Raw genomic sequence first — 18,981 nt, forward strand, 5'->3', positions numbered from 1 at the left:
AAAAAATACGTGTCTCTTTTTTTATCACAAATAACAATTATTTGGGGTAGCGTTTATGAATTTCCAAAAAAAAATTTTTTGAACCACTCTAATGTATATACACTCAAGATATGTACTTTTTTTGATCCTAGCGCATTTCTTAACGGCGCTGCCACCTAATTTTTAATAGCGGAGACATATCAACTTAATTTAAGGAATATCAAAAGCTTTATTTTTTATATTTATTTCCAAAATATTAGTTTTTAATCGCTTGCCCTGTTAGGGTCTAATCTAGTAATTACAAAAACAAATGGAATTTAAAGAATCTGAGCCTGCATAAAAATTAATATACTTATATAGAGAACCTATAAACAAACAAAAGTTTAACACTTTCTAAAGTGAAGTTCATTACCAATATTTTTTTTTATTCCCAAAAGTACTATTTAATTAAATGAAAATATTTGCGATCCAGCACCTGCTGAATATTAAATAGTTTTTGTCATTTCCTTTCGTTGGACTAGCACTTAACCTAGTTTTTGTACTTTTTTACTATTTCTCTCCGCTTTGCTGACAACAACACAATACTCATAGTTAAGGGCCTCAAGTGGTTTCGCCTCAATGAAAGGCGAGCGCTTTACCATTTCATCATTCACTCTCGAAGCTAATCGTTGATGCTTCAGTTAATTGCACTTTAGCTGGGCGTTTTAACTAGAGTGCCAACGAGGGGCAATACAATGTTATTTTATTGTATTTTTTTTTTTTAATATATGTATGCACATTAAGGCGTATCACGAGAGAAAAGTTTAACGTGTGTCAGTTTTATTTGAATACTTATGCCGAGAAAAAATTTTGGGTGCAAACATTTTTTTTTATGCACCCGTTAAAACCGCTAAATCGCGTTTTTTGCTATAACTTTCTTATTTGATATTCAAAATTTTTTAATTTAATTTTAAATTAATTTTATGTCGCTGAAAAGGTCTCGCTCAGTACTAAAATTGGCCATTAAACAGTTTTGGCCTTCAAAACTGTTTTGATTTATACCTTCACTAATTTTGGAATGACTATTCCTAGATTTTTATTTTTATACTATATATCTAAAGCCCTCAAAAACGAGTTAGCCTTTATTCACAAACAAAAAAGTTATAATGTTTTTAAAACCCGACAAAGCCCATCTAACCCACGACCTAGGCGGTTATTGCTTATGACCTCAGAAATAATAGAAATATATATACATATTTTTTTTATTGAAACATTTTGGTCAACGATTTTCACTAACAATTCACACTCACGATTTATAATGCTAATATAATGGTTTGGTGGTCGGAAGCTATACTTCCAAGGCAGTCAATCTTAAATAACCCATCGAAAGTTTAATGTCCGAGAAGAAGTTCTTGGAATTTCCCCCAATGTTCTGGCGTTTCACATCCCGGTTAATCGTACAGCCTAATAACTTTTCAGAAGTATAATTTTCTAGAATATTTATATCAATCCTTTAACGAACTTCCAAATTTGCTTTCAATGCGGTTTCTTGAAGGAAAGGTCAAAACGACCCTTTCAGGCGGGAGCTAATGGGTTAAAATGTTATATGAAAATATTTCCCATGAAATTTTACTATATAAGTCATAGCCTTTAATTTCGCTAAGATATTTATTTTACCAAACTACAAACTACTTAGGCCGAGACATGAAAATTTAAGTAGGCCATAAAACAAAAATACGAGCTAACTTTTGCAAATCCATCGAGTGTTTTACTACTGAATGGGCATACTCTTAGAAAATAAAGTTGTTGCGCGGTGTTATTAACTATTTTTTATAGGACCCCTATAACCTCAAAAATGCTAGGGGGACTCATAAAAAATCGCTAGTATTAAAAAATGGTAAAATAAATAATGGTATATTTTTACTGGAAGTCTCTTCAAGAGAAACAAAGTTTTCCGATTGAAAAATATTCAGCCTTGTCAAGAGTTAATTTTCCCAGAACCGGTTCACTTTTCACTTTTGGTTTCCATGGTTTTACTATGGGCGGATGACGAATTTTTTTTTTCATGCGAAACTCAGGATAGGGCAGACTATTTTTCAAGAATTTTATACCATTTCTACGAAAACTTGTTTATCCCCATATAAAATACAGGAAAACTTTGAGCTGTTTAAATATTTTTTGCTTTGAAAATAAAAAAGGGGTATATTTGTTTGTTGTTAAAATTCCGACTTTACTTTTCCACATGTATTTTTGGACCACCCTAATGTACAAACGTAGGCATAACTATTTTTTGCCATTCTTGAAGCATTTTATTTTATTATTCCCAAGCATTTGATTAAAAATTGTTTTTCTTTCTGTTAATTTAATTGACAGATGCTTCACCTGGCTGCAAGGCACCCGATATTCGCTTCACTGTCATACGTCCAGAAACCACCACTGAGCAACCGTATGCAAAATTCGAGACAACTCAGATTTATCTACCGGAGGATTATACCACCTCCGATGCGGAGTTTGTCGAAAGGATTAACATAGATCTGACCGCCCGTCAGCCTGGCGTCAACGACAATAAGATGAGCGCTATCGTTAATCCCTACCAAGTCGAACTGGATGACCAGCACGGCCTGGCAGGGATGCACGGTGCTGATGACGCACTCGCCGCCATCGACGACGAGGAGGACGAGGCGGCCGACTCCGAAGATGGCACACGCAAACGCAATCCGAATCGCAAGCTGAACAAGAAACGCCGCTCTGGCGGTGGACGTCGCCGCCGCATAGAAAACGAAAATGGGCAAACACGCGGTCGCGGCAGCCGATATAAGCGTCAGGTGATCCATCATGATCCGGATGCATCGCCAGACACAGACAAGTGGGGTGGCAGCAAGTTAGCTGCCGAGGGTGATGTTTACTATGTACATATTGACGACATACTCGAGTCGGGTACACCGAATGCTGAGCTGCGCTTGAAATTGCATAAGTTGAAACGCAAAAGCAAATCAAAGAATTCCACATGCACCGACGACGTCAACAAGGAGCAATGCAAGCAGACATTGTCGAAGAAAAAGAAGAAAAAAGCGAACACAACCGACTTAACCAAGCAAAAGGTGGGCGAGAAGGTGAAGCAGACACAAGACAAGAATGCCAACATAAAACAGCATCATCGAAGACGTGGTGACAGTCATGAGGATAAACGCGGTGAACAGCGAATGCAGCAGGCAAATCGGAATTTGAATTTGAATTCGAAATTACGATATCGCCGCGATACAATCGGGGAACCAAGGCTGCAGGCTGCTATGACTGCAGCTAATGGCACTGACAGCTACAATGATTTGGAAACGGAGGCGGTGAATGCGATGGCTAATAGCGACTTGGCTGCGACAACAATTTGGCGTGGCAGTAGCAATGGCGAAAACATAACGAATAATTATATTAAAATGAGTAACGAGCAGCTGCCGGGCGATGGCGATGTGCCGGCGGTGTATGGCAATGAGACGGGCGCGGAGGCGCTGCAGCGCGTCAAACGCAAGTCCGGCAAGACAACCGGCGCATTGAGTCGCCCCAAGGGCGGCGGAGATTCCAGCTCGAAGACGACAAGTCGCAAGGATAAGGGTGAGTAACGAAATTAGATTTTTTTTTTGGTGGAAAAGGGAACTGTAAAAAGAGATGCCTTGTAAGCTAAGAATAGCGTCTTTAATCTCTTCTTTATTGCATCACTTATAATTAGCATACTGCTTTTTATTGTCACCTCAGCACAACAATAGGAACATATTAATCGGATTTTTTTGTTTTTAAGTATGCACCACAGTACAGTATATATTTAATATTCTTATCCAGCAAAACTTGATGAACAAAATGACAAAGAGACCACATTTTTGTTCAATGTAAAAATGAAATTGTTTAAATTTTTTTTTCCTTCCTTTTCATGGAAGAATATTGTTACAATGGCAAATGTTTCTTAGTTTGGCGTCTGATTTGTCATTAATGTCTTTTCTAATTAATAATGTTAATATACACACATACATATCACAGACGTCCTTCTAAAGTGTATTAACTCAGTTTGTCTGGGTGTGAGAAAACGCAAAGACTATCAGTTGCATAGCCAATTCCACTTGAATGAATCGTTCCACAGATGTGATCCTTAAACGTTTCCATAAGAACCGAAACACGATTCCAAAAAACCCGAAAAACGATTCCAGAATAACCGAAAAAATAAGTAAAAAGAATTGAAAACGGATCCTAGAGTTCTTAGTTGAACTACCAAATTTTGTTCGTTTCGAGGCACTATGTCATATAGCTGCCATTTACCCGATCTGACCGACTTACATACATCAACTTTGTTGTTTTTTAATGCAGTTGATAGCATTTAAATATGTACGTCAAAATAGCAGCGACAACATCGAAAAAATCATGTTTTTAAATAGAAGCATTACTTTGTTTTAAATGAAACCTTTACGTGGACAACGCTTAGTTAAATTTAATTTCATGTATAGTACATATTTTATTTTTATACAATTTCGGTCACACAAATATCATGTAAGGAATGAATGTAATAGAAAAAATATAAAAAGAAAAAAAATTTTTTTTTAAATACGCTTTAAAATCTTAAATTTAAATCCGTTACCACCGGAATCGGTCCGAATTTCCGGTTCTCCTTGGAATCGGTCTCGACAGAACCATAAACCAATACCAGTCACTGTTCTCTTTTCATAGTCGGCATTTTCAGGTTAGCCGCTGCTTTCCAAAAGAATAAGTCGGTTAATGCAGAAACATCGCGTTACGCTCGTAGCTTACAAACATTTCTTAGAGTTCTCGTTTTTATTTTCTTTTCTTTCCTTTTAAGCCTTCATATATAAATATTATTCATTAAAAAAAATCTCAAGACTCAGCGCACCAAATCAAATGTGTCGAAAAAGCTTTAATCTATCTATACTACATAAGTAGCTTTCAGCAACCACCATGTCATAAGGCCAAAAAAAAAATTACTTTTTCCGGCAGAAGGCCAGGGACCGATATATTCGAAAAAATCGTATTATGGTCCGATTTTCTTAAAATTTAGTACGTAGGTAGCATTTTGCCTAGATTAACATATATGATCAATTTTTTAGGCAGTAGGCAGTTTACTGCCTGGATTAATATATGGAACACTTTTTTCTGATTAGGTGGACCGGGGACCGATCTATTCCCATTCGCTTGAAATTCGATACACGTATTATAGATATACATAGAATATAATTGAATGATTGTTTTACAGTTCGAAATGTGTGTTTAAGGCGCCGCAAAGCAAGCGGATATTGGCTACTTATCTATACTTATTATCTATACCAATTGTATTAAGAGATGGGTCATCTTCTTTTTATAAAAGGTGATCTCGCGAATGGCGGTGCCAATTCTTTTTGAAATAGGCCGAGATATATATTGGTAACGGCAGATTGAAAAAAAGAGCTTGATGAATACCCTCAGATTCAATTGTAAGACATTTATGGTATTTCGTCTGAAATAAGTTGATGTATATTGGATGCCTGTGGACCAATCATGCATTCCCATTTTGAAATTGCCACCACCTATACTATACAGATTCAAGGACGATTCACCATCATTATTGCCGCAAGAACTTCTTCACGGACATAACGCTTTTGTTAGGTTATTGAAGACGGCAATGGATGATATGCTTTCTGACGACCACAAAATCAAAAGTGAACGTGAATTTTGCTGAAAAAGTTATACCAAATGTGTGAGTAAAAAAATAAATTTTGAGCGGGATGAAGTTCGCCGGATCTGCTAGTTTAAAAATATTTATAATAGGGTTACTAATTATGCAAAAATTAAAATTGTTTACGTAAATAGTTGAAAAAGTTGCAAACGAATTTTTTTAAGGGCACTTTCATCTGCAAGTATTTTGAAGACAGGATTCCCACAAAAAATAATCTAGATAGGCTTAAAGTAATGCATTTTGTCAAAGCACACATCACGACCTAGTCCCTAAATATTCATAACCCGTATCCTCATCACTCTTCTAATACTTATACCCTTTTAATATACTTACAGGCATTTACGATGAAGAAGGTGGCTACTCACCTGTACATCCCGATGAAGCTGAAGAGGATGAGGATGAAGAGGAAGAGGAAGAAGTTGATATTCAACAACAATTCACTGAAGTCTCCGAAATACGTTTCCCTGGCGAAATTGGACCATTGGGCGATAGAAGATTGTGCAAAATACGTTGCGTCAAGGGCAAATGGGTGGGACCGTTGTGCGCCACCAATGAGGAGGGTAAGTGGTGAAAAGAAGAAAAAAAAACACAAAATGCAAACATTCAATGAAACAGCAACATCAAACTAAGTATCTACTCAGCCATAGATACACAGAGAACATGAAAAAAATAAAAAAAAAACAAAACAAAAAATACGAAATAGGCATTGCAAATACACAAACCATTAAGCAATATAAACATACATATTAATACGTAATTGCATAAGTTAAAGCATAAATAAACATTGAAACAAAAAATAAAAAGAGAATTAACATTTGCACAACAACAACAACAAAAATGCACATGAATGCGAAGTTATTAAAAATTGAATGAAAACATGAATACATTGAAAACTAAAAAATGCTTGCCAACATATATACATACATACATAGTAGTTTAAGAATTGATTGAAAAAATGCAGCAAAACAAGAAAATGCATACACAAATACATAAGCAAATAGTAATACATACAAACATAAGAACATAACATAACTCTGTAGCACATTCCAGTCATAACTAAATATAAATAGTAGATACAAACATTCGAAATAAAAAACTTAAATACATACGAGCATACATACTACATAACCGTACTTGCAAATAAGTGTAGATGGTTGTTGAAATGAGAAACAAATGAAATAAATTCGTTTTCGTGAGAATACACAACAATGCACACAATTCGTTTCATTTTTCCAGACATGCTACTCGATTTTTCGATTTTCACAAAATATGTATACGTATTTTAAATTGACTAGTTTATATAAAACTTTGTCTTTTGTTCTAAATCTTTTATTCACTTTTCACAAATTTGTGGCACATTAACGTAGATGATAATGGAAATGTGAAATTTCAGCCCCTATACAAGAGTTGCCATGTAAATCGAATTCCACCGCATTTACTGTTGAGCTATCGTAACATTTCAGTGGTAAGTGCAAAGTATTTAAACTTGAAAAAATATTCCAAAACATTGCAATGAATGGAAATGCATTATGAATACACAAAAAAAAAACAAAAACTAAAAACTAAAGAATACATTCTTCATCAAGTTTCGGCATGCTAAACTTTTCTCTAACACTTTTTTACACCCGTTTCACTCAGCTACTCACTCACTCACTCAGCCAACTGGCAAGCACTTTCATAAAGCACTTTCAGGTACTACGCAGGAAATGGTGTGATTTAGATGGGAAGTATACTGCAGTGCAAGCCAAATAAGTAGTCAACTTTTACGCTATTTCAATAACTGGTATAATACTCATGCAAAAGCTGACTAGTTCTTGTTGAGGTAGGTTACTTATTGGACAGCACCTAAGAAGAGGAAACCAAAAGCACAGACTTTTAGATAACTGTTCATAGTCGCCGTCCGTGAAATCGCAGCTGATTTTTTTTTCGAAATTGGGATATCTTTTTTAAACATAAAGGCGTCTCACATTAGATAGTACCACCCTAAAGGCAAGCAAAAAAACGTTCGCCGTGCACCGCTGAGCCTACGGTACATTTGCAAGTCAATTTGGATTTTTTTTTTTTGCCGAACCGAAAGGTCTGCTTTTTACATTCTTCGGTGACACCTACCCAAGAGCCAAACGGGAACAATACCTGGTATTGTATTTGGCGGATACCATGTATTGCGCGCCATGCGACGTAATGCATCTTTAGATAGTGGTAGGTTGGTGCGAATTTTGGAGCGGTGGCGTCAATGGCCCATTTTCCTTTTAAATTGCCACCGGAAACGCCATTTCAGCTCACTATGAGCGCTGCAGAGGTATGAGGCCAAGATCGGTAATGAGACGCCTCTGCTATGTTAATTGGCCACTTTGCAGCTGCGATTTTATGCGGTTAGTATTTTTTTTGTGGCGTACCTTGAAGGACCGAGGGTATGCGAACACTCCATCAACCAATCAGGCCCTCAAGGCGAATATCGAGCAAGCCGTTCGTGAGATAGAGCCAGAAACCGCCACAAGGTCTTTAAAAGCTGGGTTAAACAGGATGCGCTACTTCGAAGCCAGCTGAGCCAGCCTTATTAAATAATCAAATCTTGCCCCATAAATAATGGAAATGATTTTTATTTATTTTTTTTGATATTCTAAAAATAAACCACTACATGGACCACCTTGTAAATAAAGAGTAGGATGACGATGAACTTTGCCGACTTGAAAATGAAATTTCGGTTAAGAAGTTATACTGACATTTCCAGTAGAGGTTTCTGGCAGTTTCTGCTAGATAGTCAGTGCTGTTTTCGCATGACTGTCGATGTTATCGTACAATCCTCAACGTAGCTCGCCAAGTTAACTCAAGCTAGCGGCGGAATGAGTTTTGCCATGTTCAGCCAAAGGTCAGCCGGCCCATTTTACTGGGCGTCAAGTTTGACAGCCTATTCTTCTTCTCAGGCGCTAGACGGCAGCACCTAAACAGCTGACAAAAGCACCCTGTCCACCACGAAGAAAGTGATCGGCCCGTTGGTGGCTAAGTAGGTATGCAACGCTAGTGTGGTCAGCGGTAATGAGTGTAAAGCATAGGAGAAATCTATAAGCTTGTCGGAATGCAGCTTTGTGTATGGCTACAGGCTGCCATCTCATGTCGCCCGAGCATCATCTCCACGAATGAAAACAAGACGGTGGCGGTTAAGAGTATAACGCCCTGTTATCAAATAGAATAGAATATAGAATGTCATCGAGGAAACTAACCCCAACCCAAACACTCTGCTTCGAAACGATCCGCTCCCCGACATGTGAGGCGCACACCTGCACAACTGGAAGACAGATACAGACAGTGAGCCGTACGTAGACCATAAGTTTGACGCAGCGCAGTACAGAGCGGCACTCAACAACGTGCACAGCGAAGCAGATCGACCGCAGACCATCAAAATTGAGGATACAGAACTTCCGAGACAGGTAAGATGCATCCTAGCATAACTCCGTTCTGGGTGGTGGGTAGGCTCAACAGCTAGATACCGCACCCGGCTCAACTCAGAAGTGGCACCTGCCCATTAATGTGGCAACCCGACGATCCTAACACCGGAAGTAGTATGGTCTACAGCACGCACTCCTTACTCCATACCCCGGTGAGAACAACAACCACTTCTCACATGTGGAAAAAATTTTGAATACGAAAGAGTTTGAGAAGACGAAGGCAAATACCTATATGAAAACAAAGGCAAATAAATACGCATACGAAAACAAATACGAAGAGCAACCGAAGGCGGATTCAGAGATGAATACGACGACTAAGACGAACAAGAATACGAGGAGGGGTACGAACACGAGTAAGGAGACTAAGACGAACACGAATACGAACAAGAATACAAGGGCGAGACGGAAGACGAATACGAAGGCAAATACGAATTCGAATACGCAGACAAACCGAATACGAATACGAAGAAAATGGCCAATAGAAAGATGATTGCGTAGGCAAATACAAAGACAAATATTAAGAAGAATACGACGACGAATGCGAAGAGGAATACGAAGACTAATACGACGGCGAATATGCATATAGTAAATGCATATGTACGGAGATATGCTGATATGTTTAACTTTAACTCCGTACCAATATTTTGAAAAGGCCTTAGCTATCGCCAGCCATATATTTATTAAACTTTAACTTGTGGTGTCTCAAGAAGGAGAGCACCTATGTACGTATAATTTCACCGAAAGTACCATGAACAGTTATCTATAATGCTATGCAAGCGGTTTTCTGCTCAACTTTAATCGAGCCTGCTTTTGTTTCGGGAGCACTGTGGTGTAACAATTAAATACTACCATAAGAAAAGGCAATATAAAGAAGATGAAAAATATATAGAAGACAGACTAGTTCAGCTTCAAAGCAAACTACTAACTACTAAATAGTTGAGTCACTTCAGAACTCGCAGGCTTTACTGCAGTAATCTTTCCGCGCACAACCAAATACAACTTGCATACACATTACCAAATGTAAAATTCTACGAAACAATTTCTATAACTGACCCATCGTAGATCGGTTGGAAGAGTGTAATATATAAATATATAATTATTACTTCAGCCTTAGAATGCCTCAATTTATAAAATAGTAGCGATTTTTTCCAACTTAAGCCAAAGCTAAACTAATTTTAAAGTTTCGCTAAAAATATTGAAAGCTCTTTAGAAACTTTTTCATACCGTTGCACTCATTTTTTTATGCTTTTTTACGCTCACCAATTTTTAACTGTCGTCCACACTCTTTAACTAGCTCTCTCTCACTTTTTCGCTCTCTCTTTCTCTCTCTTTCACTAGCTATATCTTTGCCAGTGCCTCTTACTCTAATCTTTGTTACAACTAATCGCAAAATTTCACGCTCCGCCTCTACTTCACCCATTCTTCTACGTATTTGTTCTTTCCTTATTCTTCGTTATTTTTTTGTTTTTGTGTATTGAGCGCGAACCAAAATTTCTTTTTCGTCTTCTTTCATTTTCTTTCTTGCAGACCCCGATACCGTCCATAAGAGGGTCACGTCGCAATCGTACTTCCAAATCGACTTTTATTTCCAATACACAAATTGTGAGTTTTAAAATTTTAATAGAAAAACCCAACGAGTCAATTGGTATTAATTTGTCTATTCCATACTCATATCTCGCACACTCAATCGCACGTGCCACTCACTCACTGAGTGTGGCATAGCCACCGCTCCCGACGCCGGCTGCAAGAGAGCTATGTATGTATGTATGCTTAGGTGCTCATGAGTAGTGTGCGGTAGCTGAGTGTAAGCGAAGTTGGGTTTGGAAAAGGACGACGATAAGCATATGTGAGCACTTTAGTAGTAAAACGAATGAAAAAATAGAAAAAAAAAGTTGTGTAGATCCTTTTACAGTTAGAGGGTTCACAGTAGATGATGATGTGATGCTTGCGTTGGGTAGTGAAAAATATTTACTTATGTACATACATATGTAGTTCTTGCATTTGGACAAATGTATCGGATAGCTGAGTACCCTTTTTAATGCCATTCACAAAGCACTTCACTCACAGAATATGCACTTTTTTCAAATTCGCATTCTAAACTCATTTACATACATTCAATGGGGTCGCTAATGGTGATTGAAGACTTCTTCATATCGCTTACACGCATTTACTTATACTCGTAATTAGTTATCCAAATCAGTGATCGAACGACAAAAGTTTATTGAAGGAGCGCAATAAGTCGCTCTATTTCTCACTCTCACGCTTTCTCACTGACTCTGTCTCTCTCGCTCTCTCTTCCACATATATACATACATATACCCAAACTACAATGTTCAACGGACCAAGGGATTAATATTTTTCTACTCGCGCACCAAAATATTACACGGCTTTTTGTTTACCAGCCACTGATTTATGTATGTACATTAGGGTGCTTTTTTCACGACAATTTTTTTTCACTCCCTCCTCGAAATTTTATGGGAAATATTTCGTTGCGTTTCTTCAGAATGCTCTACAAAAGTGTTCATTGCGGCGTAACCCTAACGCCCACCAGCGAAGTAGTACGGGTCACTAAACTCAATTTTTTCATGAAATTCTAATTTTTTTGCGCCTATCTCGTAAATAACGAGAGCTACAAAACTTCAATGACAGAATAGCACTAAATCGCTAACATCGATATTTTTTTAAGATATTGGGCTTTGAAGTTGAGCAACAATTTCTACAATATAGATCAATAATCCATGAAAATTTCACCTGAGCTAAAATTTTCAGAGAATTTTTTTAGGTAGATACTTCCCACAAAACTTCGAGGTTGGAGTAAAAAAAAAAAATTGTCGCGCCAAAAAGCACCCCAATATACATACCATTTCTGATCATTCACTTTTACAACTTGATAATGCATTTAAGTTCTAAATAAGTTAGTGCCAACCCAATTCAAAACAAGCAACTAACAGATATTTATCGGAAAAAACATATATCTATCTTTCTGCCACACGCCACTCTTTCACTCCTATACATTGTGTTACACTGTTGTCATTACGACTTGCTCTTTGTAATTTGTAACTTTGCTTGTGTGTCTCTCTCTCTCTCTCTCCCCCTCTATTTTTTCTTCCTCTCTATCTGCCTTTTTGCACCTGTTTATAATTATGCTAACTCCTTTCAAATGATGAAATGATAAAATAATCAAACGTACACTCTTTCTCTCTTTAAATACATTTGACGTTACATCTTGTTAAAAAAAAAAATATATACATATATATATATATATATATATGAAATTTGTCCATCTGTCCATCTGACACTCAGAATGTCGGCTGGGACTTGCCACATGGACACTCATTGCAGGCACGCTGCAAAGATCTAGGCATGTACAAACTACTTGGCGAATCGCGCGTGCTTTGCTCGAACGGTTTGTGGGCACCGCGTATGCCGTCCTGTGTGCCCACCACCTTGCTGACCAATTTCTCCGACGATAGTGCACCCTCTATTCGGATCAAAGTCTTCAATGGCTCTGGCGCATTTGAACCATCGGGCGTTATGGCCGTATTACCGCAGAGCACAATTCTTTTGGATTGCATGTATCCACGTGTGCGTGGTATACCCGAGTGGACTTGGACCAGCTGGTACCAGCAATATGCAACTGGTAGGTACAAAAAAAGGTCAATTAATTAGACATACATAATTGGTGGTGGCATTTGTTTTTCTACATGTGTTACAATCCGTGTTGCCAGATGTGAAAAACACCACTTTTTCGAAGCTACCACAATACAGCCCGCGTCAAAACGATAGCACCTCAACATTTTGAACAGTTTTGACTGTTTATCTTTTGTTTGTTTAATATTCAATATTTTTATATAAAAGTAAAGCTCTTTATCTAACAAATGCCATATTCAGACTGGACAAAAATTTAAAAATACCACAAACTTTTTATTCCAATTCCAAGCATTTTAATTTTAACTTCTAGAATAATTTTTAGTATGCAATTTTATAGCTTATTGAATTGTAGTATAACAAAGTGCAAGTTTGACGATGCAAAAAAATCGCGTTGATTTTTGATAATTTTTTTGCTGACGGTATCACGCATTTTCTTCCATACGAAGTAATTTCAAAAAAAAAAATTTTAATCAAAAATTAATGCGATTTTTTAGAAACTTTAAACTGTCACTTTATTATACTCCAATTTATTAAGCTATAAAACTGCATACCAAAAATTAATTTAGAAATTCTAATTCAATTACTCGGAATTGATATGGAAAGTTTGTGCAATTTTTAAAATTTTTGTACAAAGTTTGAAATCTGGACTTATATGGTTTTTGTTGGATAAGAAGCTGAACTTTCATAAAAAATTAGTGAACCTTAAAAAAAGCAAAAGCAAAGTAGTCAAAACTGGAAAAAATGTTGATGTACCATCTTTTGTCCCGGGATATATATTCTTAATATTTTACAGCATACAGACACAAGTTTCCTAAAATTTGGACTTTTAATATTTTGAGCAAGAAATCCCAATAAAATCGTGTTTAGTTTTAAGACAATGATAAAAAAACAAATGGTTTTTCTGTTTTTTGTGACTTTTCTATATTTTTTAGGAATGTTTCGAATTTATTTAAAGCATTTCGTAATTTTTTCAGGGGTTTTCGTATATGTTTTTCGGTACATTCCGATTTTTTCAGAGTTCTCCAGATTTTTCGGATTTTTTGAGCATTATCGGGATTATGTAGGTGAATACATACTAAGATATTTCACAGGTTTTGCGAATTTTGTTCGATAATTTCGATCCAATAAAAATATAACTCTGAAACTTTTCGGATTTATTTCACGATTTTTCATAGTTATTTCGAAAACACTCGCAACTGCTAGATTAGTTTTCAGACTCTTCGAAATTTTTTGAATTTTTTCGGAATATTCCTGATTTTTTCAAATGCTATTTGGACCTTTTCGGGCACTTTCGTTTTCAACGGCAGATGCATTTAAAACTGAAAATTAAATTTTTGATAAATATTTTTTCGGAACTATTCAGATTTATTTTAAGATATTTCCGATTTATTTCGAGATATTTAAAACCTTTTAGATGTTTTTTGGACTTATCTGCATTTTCTGATTTTCCAAGTTTATTTTGGAGACTTCCCGATTCTACATTTAAACCTTAACTTTATGATTTATAAAAGATTATTTCATTCATAATATTTCCTTATCGAGATTAATCTTGAGATCATTCGGAACTTTTAGGTATCTTTGGACTTTAAGGCATTTTTCGGAAACTTTTTGCTATATTCTTTGAATTATATTTGGCTCTTCATTCGGGAATTTCTGGAAAAATTTCATTTATTTCGGATTTGTTTCGGGGTTGTTTCGAACTATTTCTGGATTTTTCGTAACTTCCAGATGTTTTTCAAGATTTTTCGGATGTTTTCAATTTTGTTTCTTTCTGGTTTTTTCGAATGGTTATTGGATTACTTAAGCTTCGGAATATTTGGGATGAATTTGGAGGCTTTACATATTCTGTTTGAATTTTTCGCGATTTTTCGGGAATCGTTTTATCACGTCTGTTATTTGTTTTAGGAATTTGCGGATTTATTTTTCGCGATAGTTCAGAACTTTTATATATACTTTTTTTTTTGGACTTTTCGACATTTGTGTGAAACATTACGAATCTTTTCGAGACATTTTTCAATTTTATTCGGAAACTTCGTTTACTTTCTTAAGTACGTTACATTTAAACTTAAGTTTATAGTTCAGTTATAGCATAACATTTCCTAAAATTCCAAAATATCTTTTAACTCGCTCAGAATATTAAATTTTATTGTAATATTTAAGTTTTTTTTTTAATTGACGGTTTCTAAAACAACATAGTTTTTAACTATAAAGCTTTAGAAGTAATTTTGTATAAGGAGGAAAGTTTTAAATTTTAAAAATTAAAAAATTATATATTTAAAAAATTTTGCCGTTTTTAAGATATTGGGCCTCATGCATAAAAAGTGAGCCTAATCTCAGAATCATTTTTTGCACTGAAGGAGTGAGCTCAGGCTCAGGAATTTGCACTGAAAATCGAGTCGGAGCTTAAAACCTCATATTTTATGCATGAGGCCCATTTCCCTTCCTTTTTCGTGAAAAAAATTTTCTTAACTTGTTTCAATTACATATAAATTAACCGCTCTCCCCTTCTCTTGTATCTGACTCTTTCACACTAACATTATCTATTACAGGTTGGTCACACGAAGATAAAAATCTACGCTATCGCCTAACAATTAAGGACATACAAAACAGTGATTCCGGCACATTTACGTGCACTTCACCGCGCGGCTTGACCAATAGCATTGCAATCGTTGTGGCCACCTCGACATGTCCGCAGCTACCAGAACCGGTGCCGCCGCTCACGCTACGCTTGGAGGGTAATAAGCTCGGACAGCGCGCCATGTATCGCTGCCCTCCAGGTTATCGCATCGATGGTATTGCGAATGCAACGTGCTTAGCCTCGGGTAATTGGTCATCGCCGCCGCCCACTTGTCAGGCTGTGCAGTGTCCCCGTTTGGCATTGGACGATCCCCATTTGAGTTTGGTCGAGTTGAATACGTCGGCGTGGGGGCGGGCGATGTTCAAATGCCAGTGGGGCTTTAAGCTGACCGGCCCGCCGAGACTGGACTGTGAGCCGACGGGCGTGTGGAGTGGCCCAGTACCGCGTTGCAAAGGTGAGTAATTTGAATAAGGACACTACTGAAGCACACGAAGTAAATTTTTGTTCAAATATTTATAAAAAGAAAGGTATGTGAAGAAATTCTTTTAAATTGATATGTTTTGCATAATTTAATTTTGCTTTTATTTATTCCAACAAAAGAAGCTTCAAATTTCGCGCCACAAAATATGGTAATGTAGAGATGTACTAGAAGTAGTGTACACTAATGGATTTAATTTTTAGACGACAATCATTGCTAGTAATACTTGGTAGTGCCAAAGTTCTGCTTTAGCGAATTTTCTTAAACTTAAATAATTACATACTTAAAGCGTGAAATATTCATATCATTTCAACATTTCGTACTACGTAAATAGATCTAACGGGGTATACGAATAAGTAAGAAATAATCTCTATACTCATGATTTGATGGGCATTAATCCTATACCTTTCTCGCGCACTTTTCGGCTGTCTCATTTCCCAGAATACCACTCGATTGCGGCACCCAGTAAAAATTGACTTCGTGGTGTTGAAGAGTTTGTAGAGTAAGGTGGCGTGTCATCTATAGACACATGAGAGGAACTGATTACCAAAATATTGGGGCTAGTCTTTCCTGTGGCCCTCACTCCATGTCTTTGGCATATTAAAAGAGGAAACAGGTTCTGTAAGTAGGTAAGCCGGGATAGAAGCTCGTGGAAGCTCCGCAAGAGCTTGGTTATTTATTAGAAGTTTTCAGCCCTGACATGTCCTTCCTCGGCAGATCAGGCCGTAAGGAACATAATGCCACGTGATAGTTTATGTTTTCCATCGGATCCGGTGGCAGTTACAAAAATCCTTCTAGTTCGCTAAAAGGGTTTGTGTTCATCAATAATTCTCCTGATGCCAGGGATAAGCAAAGTAAGGCTAGGCCATGTTAAGTTAGGAGGCCGCGTATGTAAAGTTCCATACTTTCATTTGCAGCAAATTTATGTATGTAGTTGCGAGAGTTCTCAGTGAGTTAGTCTCGAATCTTCCCAAAATAGTCCCAAAATAGTTCTGAACTAGTCTCGAAATGAGCCAGAACTAGTCCTGAAATAGCTTCGAAATGGTCTTGCACAGCTCCTGATATTATCTTGAAATAATCCTGAACAGGGTCCTGAATGATCGAAAAAGTCGTAAACAAGACTTGAAACAGTGCGGAAATGATACCTTATTTCTCTCGAAATGATCGCGAACTAGCCTCAAAATGGTCCTCAAATAATCTCGAAATGGTCCTAAACTAGTCCTAGAATGTTCCCGAACTAAATTGGAAATGTTTCTGAAATAGTCCAGAACTAGCCTCGAAACGGTCCAGCTGAAGTCCCAAAATCGTCCTCAAATAGTTAGTCGCGAACTAGACCCGAAACCGCCCGAAATTATCCCGAACAAGTCCGGAAAGTATCCCGAACAAGTCCCGAAATAGTCCTGAAATAGTTCTCAAAGCATTTGCCCAGAGAATTTTTGACAACATATGCAACAATTTTTATTTAAATTTGTTTCCGCTAGTTTTTTTTATAAAAATGTGGTTAATACTACAAAAAAACACTTAAGAATACTTATTTTTAACTTTGTGCAAAACTCGGGAAAGTTCAGCAAATTCCCACGCAAATTTTCAATATTTTAGTCAGATTTTTTTTAATTATTTTTAGAAAGCAGTTTTGTAGCTCATTCAAACTAAAAAAAATTCATGTTTGAGATATTTTGTTGAAGGTTTTTCGCTATTTTTTCATACAAAGTATTTTCGATTTCTTTTTTTGAATAAAATGCTTGAAAAAATTACCAAAAGTCCTTCAAACTCGCACTTTATTATAGTAAAATTTAACGAGCTACAAAACTGCATAATCAAAAAATCTGATAAAAAAGTTGAAATTTGCATGAGAGTTTGTTGAATTTACCTTAGGTTTGCACAATGTTTAGAAATCAGATTTTTATGACTTTTGCTATAGTATGAACGATGTTAAAAAAAAAAAAATCGCGGAAAAAAATTAAATAAAAAATGTTGCATATATTGTGAAAAATTCTCTGGGTCAATACTTTTTGTCGTGAGTGTAGGTTTTAAAATACAACTGCCCTTTAAACACAAATATTGTTCTGAGGGGCAGTTAAATTTTAAAACCCACCTGTGAAAACGTCACATAGTGGTGTAGTTACCTTAATTAGTATAACGGTAGCACAGAAACTACGAAATCATCAGTTACAACTGCCACAATCTGGGCAATCTATTTGAGCAGTGAGAACGAAAAGTAGCAAGTCATTGGCAGGAAAAAATGAATGCCCACACACACACGCACGCTTTTATCGACATAGGATTACTGAATACTTACCAACGCAACCAAAAGATTCAACATTCAAGTAGGGACTGCTGCTGTTGGCGTTGTCAGCCAGCAACTTGTAAAGTACACGAATAATTGAATTCTTTATTGACAACTCAAACAGGCGACGCAAGCCGTGCTGTGCGGCAAGAAAGAACCAGCGTGAACGCCAGCAGTGTTGAAAGTTGGACGGCGGCAAAAACAAACCAAAAAAAAGAACGCATTTTTCTCGTCCCACATTTTCACTTTACACTACGCGGGCAGTAGTTGTATGTTCTTCATTTTTTTTTTTTTTATTTACTTAATTGTTTTGCGTGCTGTTTGTTGCTTTTTTAGTGTTTTTAATTTATTTATTTATTGTTTTTGTTTTTTAATGCACTAGGCAAGTGTATAGGGTGCTTCAGTAGGACGGCAGATTTTTTTTATAAATAAAATAAAACACACCAAAATTTTTCGAATTTTTTTTCTTCAATTATGTATGTATGAAACACAATATGTACTGATATGTTGAATACCAACTACGGCTTCTCTTCCATTATTCAGCTCTGTTAAAGTCTCAGGCTTATTGGCATAGACCATACTTTTCACGTAATTGCAGAGAAAGAAACCAAATTGTGCCAAATCACAAGATCTCGGCGGTCATTTGAACGCGTTGCTTTGTGAGAGATTCGTAAAATGGTCATTGTTCCATACGCTGTGTAGGGTTGTTCGAGTTCATTACTTAGAAGGTTTACTTTCGACTTTTCGATCGACTCTATAGAGTCGACTTTAAAATTTGAACGAAGAAAAATCGACTTTTTAATAAAAAAATGTATTAAGCATAGATACTCTGCATTTAACTCATATATTAGATATAAATATAAGGGTTAGAATACG

The 18,981-nt window shown here is 36.5% G+C and overlaps 2 protein-coding genes across 2 annotated transcripts in view; one reads left to right on the forward strand and one right to left on the reverse strand.

Moving 5' to 3' along the window:
- The window catches only part of LOC118742629, a 191,735-nt gene that overhangs the window by 58,051 nt on the left and 114,703 nt on the right, over positions 1-18,981 (reverse strand). The window lies entirely within an intron of this gene.
- Positions 1-18,981, forward strand: part of LOC118742630 (locomotion-related protein Hikaru genki) — a 37,949-nt gene that overhangs the window by 14,935 nt on the left and 4,033 nt on the right. The window contains exons 3-8 of the mRNA XM_036474846.1: positions 2,332-3,564; positions 6,001-6,225; positions 7,033-7,130; positions 10,639-10,713; positions 12,415-12,751; positions 15,312-15,794. Of these exons, the coding sequence (XP_036330739.1) occupies positions 2,332-3,564; positions 6,001-6,225; positions 7,033-7,130; positions 10,639-10,713; positions 12,415-12,751; positions 15,312-15,794 (2,451 nt within the window). The remainder of the gene's footprint in view (positions 1-2,331; positions 3,565-6,000; positions 6,226-7,032; positions 7,131-10,638; positions 10,714-12,414; positions 12,752-15,311; positions 15,795-18,981) is intronic.

The sequence above is a fragment of the Rhagoletis pomonella genome, unplaced genomic scaffold, assembly GCF_013731165.1.
Source record: "Rhagoletis pomonella isolate Grant_MI unplaced genomic scaffold, Rhpom_1.0 Rhpom_scaffold_00007, whole genome shotgun sequence".
Taxonomy (NCBI): Eukaryota; Metazoa; Arthropoda; class Insecta; order Diptera; family Tephritidae; genus Rhagoletis; species Rhagoletis pomonella.